The following is a 14,528-nucleotide window of genomic DNA, read 5'->3' as shown; positions in this document are numbered from 1 at the left end:
CTGGTGAAAATGTAAAATGGTACAGAGGCTTTGGAGAACAGTTTGACAGTTCCTCAAAAAGTTAAACACAGAATTTCTGTATGACCTGGAAATTCCTGGAAATGCCAAGATAGGTATATACTCAAGAGAATTGAAAGCCTATGTTCACACGAAAACTTGTACATGAATGTTTACCATAGCATTATTTATAACAATAGTTAAAAACTGGAAACAGCCTAAGTGTCCACCAAATGATGAACAGATAAATAAAATGTGGCATCATGTGCCACAATGTGGTACAATGGAATGTTACCTGGCCATAAAGAGTAACCCTACACCATAAATAAACCATGAAAACATTATGCTAACTGAAAGAAAAAGCCATGTATAATAATTCCATTTATATGAAATGTCCAGAATAGGCCAATCTTTAAAGACAGAAAATATATTAGTGGTTACAAAGATTGGGGAAAGAGGAAATGGGGAGTGACTCCTAATGGGACCAGAGTTCCTTTCTGGGGTGATAAAAATGTTCTGGAATTAGATAGTGGTGATGATTGTACAGTCTTACAAATATACTATAAAGCACCGAATTGTATACCTTAAAAGGGTGAATTTTTTCTCAATAAAAAAAGTGCCAAAAGGGAATGCCAAAAAAAAAAAAAAAAAAAAAAAAAAGGATGAAGTACTGCAGGGTGTTATTACCTATCACCACCATTTGTGGGAAAGAAGGTTGCAGTAACTATATACTATTGCTTACATGTGCATAGAATAATTTTGCTAGGGTACACAAGGAAGTGGTAACACTGATTATCTCTGGGGAGGGCAACTGGTCTCTGGAAGACATAGATGGGAAAGAGTTTTTCACTGTTATACACTTGTTTCTTTTGAATTTTCTACCACATAAATGTAACATCTACTTTTAAATATAAAAGCTGAACCAATAATAATAGCTACCAGTCACTGAGTGCTTACTATATGCCAGGTGCTTTATAATCATTTAATCTTCACATTGACAGTCTTTTGTCCTATTTTTAGGACAAGAGGATATTTTATCTCCATCTACAGAAAAGGAAACTGAGGCATATAGAAGGATAAATTATATGCCCAAATGAATGCAGCTAATAAGCAGCAGAGTTAGAATTTCAACCGAGCCTATCTGGTTCCAGAGTCCTCGTCTGGATTGCTACTCTACATTACCTCCCAGAAATTTAAAGGAATGAGGGAGGAGGACAGAAAGTGGGTGAGAAGAAGAAAGGAAGGAGTAAGATGGGAGGAATGCAAGGGGGAAGATGAAGGGAATAGAGGGACAGGAAAAAGAAAGGTAGCAAGAGGGAGAAAAGTGGAAGGAGGAAATGTATAGATTAGATTGCATGATTTAAAGGGTAAGTGCAGGCCTCCCTTTCATAAACGTCTCCCTTCCTGTCCTTAAAGTTCTGATCTTAGCCATTTGAAGAGAACAGTAAAGCCTGGGTACAGGAAAGCCTAGTTCCCATGAAAGCCTGCATAGCCTAGCATAATCTCTGGAATCAAATCTGAGTTAGAAGCTCAGCTCTATCATTTTGTGGCTATGTTTGTTGGGGTAAACTCTTTCTAGGCTTCCATTTCTTCATCTGTAATATGGGATAATAATAGTACTTGACTCACAGAATTGATATAGGATTTAAACAATGTATTTCAAGCACAAGTAAGTAAATAACGAATTGCAGCTATCATAACATTAGCAAATTCACTCTATGGACACTAGATGATTGAGTTACAAAGTGTAAGAAATCAATGGGAAGATCATACTCAGTGGAAGAAACACCATCAAATAGATAAAGGCCAAAGATGGCAACTCCAAAGAGAAGAAAAAGGGAGAAAGCTAAAGTTACACATACTTTTGGCAACTTCGCAGTTTTACCTGGGAATGGCCAAATCACACAGCACAAAGGAGAAATGGATTCCCACAACCGTTTGTACCTCTCAAAAGACTCCTTGACTTCTTAGGAGCCCATCACCAAATCTGTGCCAAAAGAGGGCAACACGAAGGCACTCGCACTACCAGCCCTCCTTAAGTAATGGCAATTTCTTTATTAGGGTCATAGTTTTTCATCTGCTAATGGATCTCACCTTACAAAAGATGGAATCAGTTCATCTTAAAGCCTTCCAGGCCTCCTGTCTACTCCTGGTTTTAACTTCTGGTAGAGTTGTGCTAATGACTTTTAAGAGTTAAAAAAAATCTAAGCGGCACGTTTTAGAAAAAAATAGTCTTTTATTTTGATAAACATATAGATAGCAGTAACTATAAAGGCTAGTATACTTAATATGTACACTATATATTTAAAAGGAGAATCTGGGGCATTTCCTTGTGTTATATACAATAAGAGAATCATGGTCCCTTCAGCTTATTGTTCTTTTAACACACACATCTTGAGTTTCTTCTGCATCCTTGTTCTCCTTGACATCAGCCACTCTGTTAAATCCTGAAAGAAGGAACATAAAGAATGTGATAAATACAAAGAATGTCCTCAGCAATTACAAAGTTAATAGCGGCCCTGGGAAAGAAGGAGATTTGCAGGGCTCTGAGGAAAGGAACTATATTCTTTCCTCTCCTTTTCTTGCCTAATGTTATCATTCACCTTCACAGACATTACATTGTGACTTCTAAGACCTTTTTCTCTCCTTAGTGACCATCCAGTTATTCCAAGGAAACAACCCAATTGCTTTGGCTAAAAGCAAGGAAGAACTTTCTATGCCTAAGGGTTACCAATACTGAAACAAAGAGCTGAGAGAAGCTGAAGAAATTGCTGTTTAACAATAGAAGGGATTCCTATCTGTCCAGGCAGGGCCTAGCATTAGGAAGAGGATTATACTTACCTCTGGAGCAAGGACTAACTCCTTACATCTGTGTGTCCCTTTTTACTTCAGAAGTGCAGCCTTTGACTGCTCATGAGTAAGAATCTGAGACTGTCTTTATGTCTCTCACACAAGGGTTCCAGGAAGAAATGCTTACTCTGTATTCCTAAATTTCTTTTCTAAGAGTTATTTTCCTGCAGAAATTCTCCTTTTATCCAAATCCTGGTCAAGCAAGTGTCAAAAGGTCTGATGCTGTTAGTCAGGGACATGAATTCTCTCTTTTCACATCTCATTACAGAGGCCTTAAGCTCAGATACCCACTGGTGATAGACAGGGCAGGTCACACATCGAGAGAAGAACTCCTTAAAGTACTGAAAGGAAAGGAAGGTCCATTAGCTCTGGGATTAGTGCATCATTCTCCTAACATGCCACTTCATCAGAACTTACAAAGGTCCTCATTCAGCATATTCACTCATGGCTGAGGGAACAGGGAGGAGTTACTGATGGCAAAATAGGCCTGGAAAACTGGTTTTGGGATACAGAGGAATTGCAATGTGTTTTAGATTCAGAAGGGCTGTAGGGAGATGTGTCAAATTACAGACTGAACCATAGAGTACAGGTCCACTGAGCAAGGCTAAATGTTAATATTTTAATGATACTGGGTAGTAGCTGGCAAAGGTGGAAAGAAACCCAGTCCAGAACTAGATACAATAATATCTGGCAGGATACATAAGGTAGGTGGAAACTTTCTAGGTGGAGAAAGAAAGGATTCAAAGAGTAAAGGAAGATAGAACCAGTAAAAGGGAAAACACGGAAGAGATGCAGGTGGTAGAAAGAGCATCACAGGGTAGAACTAAGTGAATTAGGTGTTAGTTGAAGGACAGCTGAGAAACAGGTACCTCAAGGGTTTGGCTGCGAAGCTCTAGAGGAATATGCATGAAGATACCCTCTGGTATTTTCTGTAACATTAGCACATGGCACTCTAGGAATCGGACAAAGCCATGTGCACCAAATAGCGAAGCATTGGTTCTTTTCACCAACTGGCAAGCCTTGGAGAAATAGTGCTCAAACAGGCCCCACTGTGATTCCTGGGCAAACCTGGAGGAAAAGAGTAATAGCTCTCAGCAATATCTGCTGCTTACCAACCATGACTTTTGCTTAAAATCGTCACTTCTTTAAGGCTCTAAGACCTTCTGGACAGTCAGAATTGTGATGCTAGAAAGTGATCAAGGCTACTAACTCACATACAAGGAAACTTAAAAAGAGACCAATTATATTCAGCCTTGCTATGGGTTACTCTAGCAGTTAAGTGTAACCCTAATTGTAACCCTTGACCTACAGGCCAAAACCTGTTAAAGGACAAAAGCCCTTTTAATAAGATGGGAGGGTATGGGAGGTGAATGGTCTTTAAAAGTTGGTTAGAGATGTTCAACAGTCCTGTCAGGTGGGGAGAGACAGCTTAAATGACTTAAATGTCTATCCTTTTCCACAACCCTTGAGTAAGACATTACCACATGGCCAGGGAGGAGTGGACCCCCAGCATGACATTGCTCTGAGAGGTCAGAACACGGCTGTGCTCGTAGATTTGAACGAAACGCAGACACTCACTAAAGGGCCGAAACAGCAATCCTGTGGACAGAGAAGGTAACCATGCTAGTATATACTATCAGTGTAGGAACCAGGGTATAGAAGATATGTGATACGGGGAAGGAAACAAGACCCCAAAGGCAGACACCCCTGAATCACAACATGGTTCCCAGACTTTAAGGAGCCAGAGGTCAGGGGCAGAGGCCATGCCTGAGGGACAGGTTCATGACTGCCTGTATTCCAAACCTAGAGCCCCATCTGAGGTCTGAATCCCTCAGGAGTACAGCAGAGACCTGTGCAAGATTTACCTTTTCCGTAGAGCAGCAGATCTAAGCAAGCAGAGTAAAAGCAGGCCAGGCCAAGGACATCATAACCCTGAGAAATGAGCGCCCACTGACTCTCCAGTACATGGACACACAGGCCAAATCTGCCGAGAGACAGAGCCACTGGGACCAGCTAGGGAGTGAGGAGGATGGGTAGGAAAGGAAGGGGTCTTACACCTTCAAAGCAGCCTAACATCCTTTACATCTCTTCATAGCTCTATTTATATAGAGAACATCTATGCCTGGGATCAGACCTATCTCTAGGCAAAGGAGGTGGGAGACTGCCTCTGAGGCAGTTTCCAGGGTCTTCAGCTGCTGCAGTTCTCTATCTCCCTGCAGAGTTTTTTTTTTTTTTTTTGAATAAAGTTTGTCCATGAGCCCCCAAGTGCTGAGGAATATATAGTAGCTCTGACTCTGCATTTCCACTCCTGATTCTTCCACACTTAAGATAATGTGGCTGGAGTGGCCAAGGGAAGGATATCCCGGGGTGTGGAAATGGAATAGCATCTCCCTCTCCACTCCAAACTTCTCTGGGAAAATATACACACCCCTCTTAGGAAACAAATACAAATGACAGAAAATGATCTTAATACTTCTTCTTCAGAAATGCAGATCTGAAGAGAACTGAGAGAACCAGATTCTCCAGAGCTGGTTTCTTGAGGTGTCTGCATATCTCACGAGCTTGAAAACCTGAGGAGGTTCAAGAGCACCGTGTGAGGTCCAGCTGTGAACATGTACTCTCTAAAAGCCCTAGACCCACCATCCCTAAGTCCCTTTACCCAGCTTGATGGAGAAGTCAAGATGGCCAAGGCAGAGCTTGGTGTAGGCCAGGGCCTGCATGAGCTGAGCTGTGGCCAACAATCCCTCCCTGGAGAACCAACATAAACTGCTTTTCTGAATGGCCATCTGCTCACAGTGCAGCCACTTGTCCTTGATGCCCATGCTCTGGGAGAACTGAGAGAGCTCCACATAGGTAGAGACAACCTGCAGGGAAACAAACACAGGGCAAAATATTCCCATTGTACATTCATGTAACATTTCCATTTTGTTCCTTTCCTATGTAAGAGCCTATTATGATGCCTTGCTGCTCACTCAGTCTAAACTCCTGGTATCCCACAACTTGCCTCCAACCCAGCTAGAAAAATATGCTCCTTCTCACCCCTACACTTCTAACTGGATCATTCTCACTGCCTGTTCTTTAAACAAACCACTTTCTCTACATGCTCCTGCTTTTCCTCTCCAATCCATGACTTTCCCTTTCAAAACACTGATTAAACTACCTCTTCTTTGTTTTCTAATTTAAGACCTCTGATATTTGCTCCATAGAGCTCTTCAAGGCTGCTGCCTAGATCTCTATGTAACTATGTGCACATCTGAAATAGTGTTCTATATAACTATGTGTGCACTTGAAATAGTGTTCTCTTCTTGGAACACTGTCTTCCCTAGCTTTCCAGCATGCCAGGCTCTGTTGGTTTTCCTCCTGTCTCCCTGGCAACTTATTCTCAGTTTCTTTTGCTGGTTTCTCCTCACCACTCTGACCTTTTAACACTGGAGCTGTTAACAAAGTCCCTGGAACTTTTCTATACCAATTCCCTTGGTGTTCTCACACAGTCCTGTGACTTTAAACAGTGTTTGCACACTAATGGTTCCCATATGTCTATTTCCAGCTCAGACCTCTCCCATGAATCCCAGACTTGAATATTCACCTGGACTCATATTCACCAGACTTGTCTCCACCTCGATGTCTAATGGGCATCTCAAATAAAATATGTCTAAAGCCTAGCTCCCAAATCTTCCCCCAAATCTGTTCTTCCTGCAGACTTCCCTATCCCAATTAAAAGTATCTCTGTCCCTCTAGAAGTTTGGGTCACAACTTTTTGGATTATCCTTGACTCTTCTTTCCCTCACATCCCAGAACTGATCCATGAGTGAATCCTATTGCCTCTAAACCCCCAACCTTTTTTCCCCACAATAATCAAAGCCATCATCATCTCTTGCTTAGATTACTGCATTAGCTTCCTAACTGGTCTCCCTGCTTCCTCCCTTGTCCCCTTCATGTTACTTTCAACACAGCAGACAGAATGATCTTATTAAAATATAAGTAGATACTGTTACCCCTCTTCTCAGAACCCATTAATGGCTTCCCATCTCTTTCAGAGTAAAAGCCAAAACTCCTACAGTGGCCTATCTAGGGTCTGCACCATTTGCCACCCCACCCCTTCCCGGTCCTTCTGACCTCATCTCTTGGTTCACCCTCCTTTTCCTCCCCTCCAGTCACACTGTCCTTCAAACACAGAGGATATGCCTTGAGCATTCACTGTGCCCTCTGCCTGGATACTCTACTCCCAGAAAGTCTGACTTTCTCGCCTCTTTCAGATATTTACTCCAATGTCACCTGCTCAGCAAAGCTTTATCTGACCACCTTGTTCAAAACTATACCCCACCCCTCACCTCACAGAACTCCATATCCCCTTGCCTCCACTTTATTTTGCTCCACTGCATTGATTATCACCTAACATACTGTATATTTTACTTATTATATTTCCCTGGAGTCAAGATCAGTGCCTGGCATATAATAGGTGTTCACCAAATGGTTCATTGTTGAATATGTGGATAAGACAGAGAGAAAGGTAAGACACTAAAATGAGGAAGACACATTTCCTTTTGTTTTTTTCCTAAATCAGCAGTTTTAAATCTTTTTTAGATCACAGGCTTCTTTGAGAATCTGATGAAAGCAATGACCCCTTTTCTTCCTCCTGCCAGCCCCCAAAGGTTCTTTTGAATATACACATAAAATTCTGCATTCAGTTCTGGGAGTTCACAGATAATCTCATACCTGGAAACCCATCTATAAACTGCAAACTGAGAAACCTCACTTGAACACATGATCAGCGTTGTCTGGGTTATTGGAGAACCATGCTAAACCAGGAACTTGGTTTCTGAGTGAGGTCCAAAGGTAAAGCAAGGACCTGCTTACCTGGGCTTCATTTGCAAACTCCTCGGCTGAATTCTTCTGCATAAGAGTAGCCAGGCAGGCAAACCTGTAGCTACTGGCTGTGGCCTCCAGGTTATACAGCTGCCAGAGTAGGGACAGGCAATGCAACTGCTGCTGCAGAACTGCCAAATTCTTCTTACTGTTGCAAGGCACAGGGTGGTTAGCACACCCTTATTCTTTACTAATGCCCAAAGTTCCCTCCCTACAAGAGCTCCAAGTCTACTCATCATGGGGCCATCTACAGATGTCCAAATTCAGAAATAGTCCTTGGTTCCCACTACTCCTAACTGCATATGCCATTTTAATTAATCCCCCTTGATCAGGAAAAGTTCAGAGAGAGGTTTCAAAAAAAGATTCATTCTTTAAATCCCTATTTGCTACATGTAATTGGCTGGGGGAGTAAGGTGGAAGAGTTAGAACTGTATGTTATATACTTATTTGTTACATGCATATATATATATATATATATGCTGACTGTTATATATCTTGTTATCTGCTTGTCTGTTAGATGCTTGAAGATTATTTGATAGAAAAAGAGTAGTTTTAGGTCAAAAAGGCAAAGCTCAGGCTAGTTAACTACAGTCTTAGGAAGCCTTCTCACTTCTCACTAGGGTTGTTTGGAGGTTGGCTCAGGGTACAGGGATGCCAATACTTTTCCAGGAATGTCTGGAAAAGGACACCAAACCAGGTCCAAGGGAAATTCCTTTTCAGCAGCCGAAGGGCTTTCCTAGCCAATTTTTTGGCTAAAGTGATGTGTCCCATGTTGAAACAGACCTGGAGATGGGAAAACAAGAAGAATTAATGTAAATACAAGGTTTTGGATATAACACACTGGCTCTTTCATTTTGAGATGTGTAGTTGGGGTTACTGAGGTGCTAAGAGTGAGCTGAGCTAGAGCATAGCCTGGTTAGCAGTCACCCTAACAAGCACCAGTATGGCCATAAGTGAGTAAAGGGTTGAGAAAGTAGGATTATGGAGAAAGTATCCTCCTTTCTCATCTCCCACACATTTGTCAGTGGGCAGTAGAGGAAGGCTGTGATTTAAAATGTGATGCTGCTAGACTGAGAAGGGATCGTCATTTGAGTGGAGACTCAGATGCTCTCACATGACATAGAAAGCATCTATAATATCACCAAATCCTTTATCTCTCTTCCAAAATAGGTTGACTCACAGTAGATGTGGGGTGGGAGCTGGGGAACTACCTTGAAGTTATCCTATATCTTCACATTCTAAGGCTGAATCCCTCAAGAAAGTGATAAAGTCTATGTGATTCTAGAACAAAGAACAATCCTGGGAGGACTGTACAATAACTCTCACTTATAAAGGGAAAGAATAATTATTTAACTTTGCTCTGAAGACCTCTTGGTTGAAGCATAAATAATGCAACAATGTGACAACTCTAATACTCCCTTTGGCCTTCAAGACATTATGTACCTTAAGTTTACTATCCTAACCAAATTATCTTAAGGTTTACATTAAAATTAGTTTACATATACTCCAATGAGCAAATTAGTTTATATCTACTTCAATGAACATGAATGGATAATTCACAAAAAAACACAAATGACCAATAAACCTAGAAGAATGATGTACCTTATTAATTAAGAGAAACACATTAAAACAATATAACTTTGTCTAGGAATTAGCAAGGTTAGAAAAGACTGGTAGTATCTGATGTTAGTAAGGATATGAGGAAATGGGAAAAACTTGAGTTGATACAATATTTTTGTTTGGCAATTTGGTGATGTATTTATGAATTTTAAAATTGTGTCTTAGCATTGCCACCTTTGGAAATTTCTCTTACAAAAACACTCTCACAAGGAGAGAAAGAGATACTTAAGAATAATATTCACTGTAGCAATGTTTATAATAATCCCCAAAATAGAGATAACCTAAATGCACCTGAAGAAGGGAAGAGCTAAGCTATGATCTAGCCAATGGAGTACTTGGCAGTTGTAACTATGTGGTGGATCGGTATGCACACCAATATGTAAATAGGTTCTGTCTGTACTATTAAGAATAAAAGCAAACTGCAGGAACAAGAAAATGTAGAATATGATCCTATTAAAAAATAATGGAAAACAATGATATGGCTGTGTGTGTACAGTTGGTGGAACATGCATACAATTATTAATTATGGTGGGGGGTGTAGGATTAGTGGGAGCTCTTTCACTTTCTACCTATTATATATTTCTATATTTTAAATGTGAATAAACCTTTTATCACATTATCACATTTATAATCATACACAAAAAACAATGAAGAGATTTTAAAAGAAATAATAGGGTAACCCTCAAGGAGAAATAGCCAGCACTTCAAGGTCACCCCTGTCCTCACCTCTGACAGAAGACGGCAGAAAGTAGCCTCCTCAAACTGACAGATCTTCACTTTGTGTTTTTTCAAAAATGAAAATGCTGAGGGTTGGCCCAGAAGACTGCTTGCCTTCCTTAAATAAAAGAAGGCCTCCAAACAGGGCAAGGGATAAAGAAACCAGATTAGGATTAGGATGATGCTGGTGTGATTAGGGCAAAGGCTGGAGTAAGGTTATGATGAGGGTCAAGATCAGAATTTGAAACAGATTTGGACTTCAAGCTAGAAACAGGAGCTGGACTGCTTGTGCAAGAGTCAGGGGCAGTGCCAGCACGGGTTGGTGCTATTCCACTACCATATTCCCACTTCATGTTTTTTCCTAAATCCTTTCTAGCTCTTCTGTCTCTCCTACTTTCTTCCACTTTTCACTCATGGTTATGATTGTAAGAGATCTCAATCAAATTCTCAAAGTAAAAGGCTCAGCTGAAGGGCAGATTGCAGAGCCTGCTCACCATATAATTGTCTGACAGGTCCAAGGAGGCAGCCGCAGCCTCCAGCAGGTAATAAAATGCACAGGTCGTTTCTCCAATGACCAAGCAATGCTGGGTGAGGGGTGAGAGCACTAACTTCAGGATATCCTTACAGTGACAAGGCTTTGTGGTCAACAGGTCTTTCTCAGGGCTGGTCTGAGCCAGCTTCCTCTTCACTTGATCTAGGAACTCTTCCTCTGTTCTTTGTGGAAAGAAAATGAAAAACTGAGAGTGGCCACCTTTATTGGGGCATTACCAGGTCTCAAAGTCACTTTTTCCAGGAAGCTTTCCTGTATCATTCATTAATTATTTGTCTATCCTTCTCCTCAATTACTCCATAAAATTTTAAAAGTCAGGGACCAGAGCTGTAACTGCAAAGCTCTATTAGGAATTTTTAAAAGCTGAAAGCCAATCTAAACAGCTCAATCTAAATGGGGAAATACCACACTTGAATAGTTAAATAACAATCTAAATGTTAAATAAAACATAAAAAGGATACAAAGCAATAATAATACATTTTTTCTGATAGCATATTTGAATTTTCTAATACCACATTTTAATATTATTTTATATATCATCATCTAATCCTACAACTCTCTCATTCAGGCAGGCAAAAATTACCTCTTTTAGGTCATTGAGGCTCAGAGAAATTACATATAGCTTCGTACTGAGAAGTAGAACCAAAACTAGAGCTTACCACTTTGACTTCTAATCTAGTGTACTTTTCACAGGCACGCTGAGCTCAAAAGTCAGATCTCTCTAAGCTATAATGATCTAAAAAAGTGGAGACTGAGGAGGGCCTTGAAGGATGGTCAACATACTGATAGGTGGAGAGATGCGGAGGTCACTCAGCATTTAACAAGGGAGAATTGTGTGAGCAAAGACACACAGGTTAGTGTGTCTTTTTGTTTGTTTGAAAACAGTAAGAAATTTTTTTTGATTTTTTTTTGAAATTTTTGTTTCAAAACAGTTTTTTGTTTGAAAACAGTAAGAAATCAAGTTAGGTAAGTGGGATGGGAAACTGTATATAGAGTGGCTGGTGCACTCCAGGTAGGGACATTGAAACTGAAAAGCATTAGAGATCCAGGAGGTACATGGTTAGGAAATGTATGTTCATTTTAATATCATCTGGGCTAAAATAATTAAGAAGACAAATCTATAGCTGGAAATAAAAATGCTACCTATAAAATGCACTTAAAAGCTATTAAAAGGCTGGGTGTGGTGGTTCACGCCTGTAATCCCAGCACTTTGGGAGGCTGAAGCTGGTGGATCACCTGAGGTCAGGAGTTCAAGATCAGCCTGGCCAACATGGCGAAACGCCGTGTCTACTAAAAATACAAAAATTAGCCAGGCGTGGTGGCATGCACCTGTAACTCCAGCTACTTGGGAGGCTGAGGCAAGAGAATCGCTTGAACCTGGGAGGCAGAGGTTGCAGTGAGCCGAGATGGTGCCACTGCACTCCAGCCTGGGCGACAGAGACTCCATCTCAAAAAAAAAAAAAAAAAGGAAAGAAAAAAGTGTTTTTAAAAAGTTTTTCTCAACCAGGCGTGGTGGATCATGCCCGTAATCCCAGCACTTTGGGAGGCTGAGGCGGGCAGATCATGAGGTCAGAAGATCGAGAGCATCCTGGCTAACATGGAGAAACCCCATCTCTACTAAAAATACAAAAATTACTAGGGTGTGGTGGCACACGCCTATAGTCTCAGCTACTCGGGAGGCTGAGGCAGGAATCACTTTGACCTGGGAGGCAGAGGTTGCAGTGAGCCAAGATCACGCCGTTGCATTCTAGCCTGGGTAACAGAGTGAGACTCTGTCTCAAAAAAAAAAACAAAAAACAAAAAACAAAAACAAAAGAAAAAGAAAAAAATAATAATTTCCCTATAGAGAATCAAAAATTGCCTTTCCAAATATTCTCTGTTAACCTTAATACTGGGCTTAGTACAAGAGTCACCACTCCTCAACTGCAAGTGACATAAGTGGCTTAGTTTAATGGTCATCTTTCTGTCACTTTGGTCCCTCCATGTTCACCCTCAGCATTTCTGTCTACCTGCAGCATTCACTTGAGAAGGCCTCCTGAGTTCTGGATGGTTTCATCTGGAATGGAAAACTATCTGTAGGGAGAAAAAAAATATGATTAATTCTCCATGTTTGGATGAACTGAGGACATTTTAAATTCTTGACTACCTTTCTTCTGCAGTTTACAACACAAAATTAGGATGGTAGTTTGTAAATTCCTTCACAACTACTTGTGATCAAATAGTAACTCTCATCATTCCCAAACCTTCAAACTAGTTCTGATTTTGAAGGAGGCACTCAGTATTTTCAAGATGAAGGAAAAATAAAGAATGTGTCCATCCTGGTTTGCTGGCTATTTCTAGTAGTGGAAATCCCTGAATACATATGGATCAGGGTCATGACCAGATCAGAGTGAACTGTAAAGGCTAAAACCAAGTGAAGAAAATTGTGATAGTATAAGATACCACAGTTCCCTAGTCAGTGACCAAGAGAGCTTTCCAGCTTTATGTAGCAGGCTTTAAATAGCCTTTATCCTACAGATTTGATTCTTCTTCTGAAGCTGCCTTCTAACAGATAACAGCAAATATTAGGAATGATGTTGAGATGTTACCCATTGCAACTCACAGCATGGATGGTGGGACTGATAAGGAGTCTAAGAGGACTGTTTTAGGGAGAACTTGGGTTAAGTAAAAGGACTGGCTTGCTGATGATAATGTTAAATCACAGCTAAGATAACTGAGGATATTGGCAGCTCTACTGCAGTACACAACTCCAAGAGGCACCCTCATATCATAGCCTCTGTAATAGTCCCCTCTGGAGTCAGGCAATGCCAGGTCTGCAATGGCAATGCACAAAGGCCTCGGGTCTGGGAAGCCTCCTCAGGGTTCTGCTGGGCTGAGAAGGTCTTGAGCCTTTTTCCTATGGATGGACCAGGCTGTCTAATCCAAAGCAAAAAAAAAAAAAAAAAACTGACCTTTTTATTTATTTATTTATTTATTTTTTGAGACAGAGTCTTGCTCTGTTGCCCAGGCTGGAGTGCAGTGGCTGGATCTCAGCTCACTGCAAACTCTGCCTCCCAGGTCCACGTCATTCTCCTGCCTCAGCCTCCTGAGTAGCTGGGACTATAGGTGCCCGCCACCAGGCCTGGCTACTTTTTTGTATTTTTAGTAGAGACAGGATTTCACTGTGTTAGCCAGGATGGTCTCGATCTCCTGACCTTGTGATCTGCCACCTTGGCCTCCCAAAGTGCTGGGATTACAGGTGTGAGCCAACAGGCCGGGCCAAAACTGACCTCTTAAAAGCAAAAAAGTCACACAGGAAATATGAACAATAGCACAGTTTCTTCACAATACCAGACTTTGGAAAGCACAACAGGTACAAATGCACATAGAGCTCATCAACCAATGACTAATTGCTCCAAGTCATTGGTCCACCTTCACAGTCATGATGTTATACCTAGAAGAATTGTATCATACACCAAATCCCTCATTTTAGCCTTTTGCCGACAACTATCTACCATTTTCCACATACCATCACCCCAGCCCCAATACCAAACCAACTCCCTTTTATCAAAGTAGGGAAAGAGGATTTGGTTGGGTCTTGATAGCTATCTTCAAGTATGGAAGAGGGTATAACTATGAAAAATGGATGAAGCTACAAGGAGGCAGCTTACATCCTGATGAAATAAGAAACTTTCTGACAGCTGGAGACGATGAGTTGTTCTGTAAGGTAAGCTAACTGAAAAGGCTAAACAAAGAGGAATGACCTCATATGTTTAACAGGCTATGGTGAGTATCTATTAACCAATAAAACCTTCTTCAGGTAGCTAACTCCTACTTATCCCTCAAGACGCAATTCTGACATTATCTACTTCAAAGGAGAATCTTCACTGACATATTTCCCCAGCTGAGTTAATGGCCCCGTCTCATTTTCATTGCTTTTACCATGCCA

At 41.0% G+C, this 14,528-nt stretch overlaps 2 protein-coding genes across 11 annotated transcripts in view; one reads left to right on the top strand and one right to left on the bottom strand.

Annotated features, from left to right (window-relative positions):
* The window catches only part of OARD1 (O-acyl-ADP-ribose deacylase 1), a 449,744-nt gene that overhangs the window by 374,455 nt on the left and 60,761 nt on the right, over positions 1 to 14,528 (top strand). The gene's annotated exons all lie outside the window — the stretch shown is intronic.
* Positions 2,213 to 14,528, bottom strand: part of LOC126953787 (adenylate cyclase type 10-like) — a 41,084-nt gene continuing 28,768 nt past the window's right edge. For 5 of the 10 annotated variants that reach the window (XM_050789420.1, XM_050789425.1, XM_050789418.1 and 2 more), the window contains 11 exons: positions 12,610 to 12,673; positions 10,545 to 10,764; positions 10,060 to 10,185; positions 8,324 to 8,496; positions 7,705 to 7,861; positions 5,507 to 5,711; positions 5,321 to 5,417; positions 4,713 to 4,831; positions 4,329 to 4,446; positions 3,717 to 3,915; positions 2,213 to 3,188 (listed from right to left, as the gene is read on the bottom strand). In XM_050789420.1, coding sequence (XP_050645377.1) covers positions 2,997 to 3,188; positions 3,717 to 3,915; positions 4,329 to 4,446; positions 4,713 to 4,831; positions 5,321 to 5,417; positions 5,507 to 5,711; positions 7,705 to 7,861; positions 8,324 to 8,496; positions 10,060 to 10,185; positions 10,545 to 10,764; positions 12,610 to 12,673 — 1,670 coding nt within the window. In that variant the 3' untranslated portion in view covers positions 2,213 to 2,996. Of the gene's footprint in view, positions 3,189 to 3,716; positions 3,916 to 4,328; positions 4,447 to 4,712; positions 4,832 to 5,275; positions 5,418 to 5,506; positions 5,712 to 7,704; positions 7,862 to 8,323; positions 8,497 to 10,059; positions 10,186 to 10,544; positions 10,765 to 12,609; positions 12,674 to 14,528 lie in introns of those variants that run through there. The other 5 variants (XR_007725361.1, XM_050789419.1, XM_050789421.1 and 2 more) reach the window with 5 other exon arrangements.

Source organism: Macaca thibetana, chromosome 4 (assembly GCF_024542745.1).
Source record: "Macaca thibetana thibetana isolate TM-01 chromosome 4, ASM2454274v1, whole genome shotgun sequence".
In the NCBI taxonomy this organism is placed as follows: Eukaryota; Metazoa; Chordata; class Mammalia; order Primates; family Cercopithecidae; genus Macaca; species Macaca thibetana.
The sequence above is the reverse complement of the archived record's forward strand: the minus strand, read 5'-3'. Positions and strand labels throughout refer to the sequence as shown.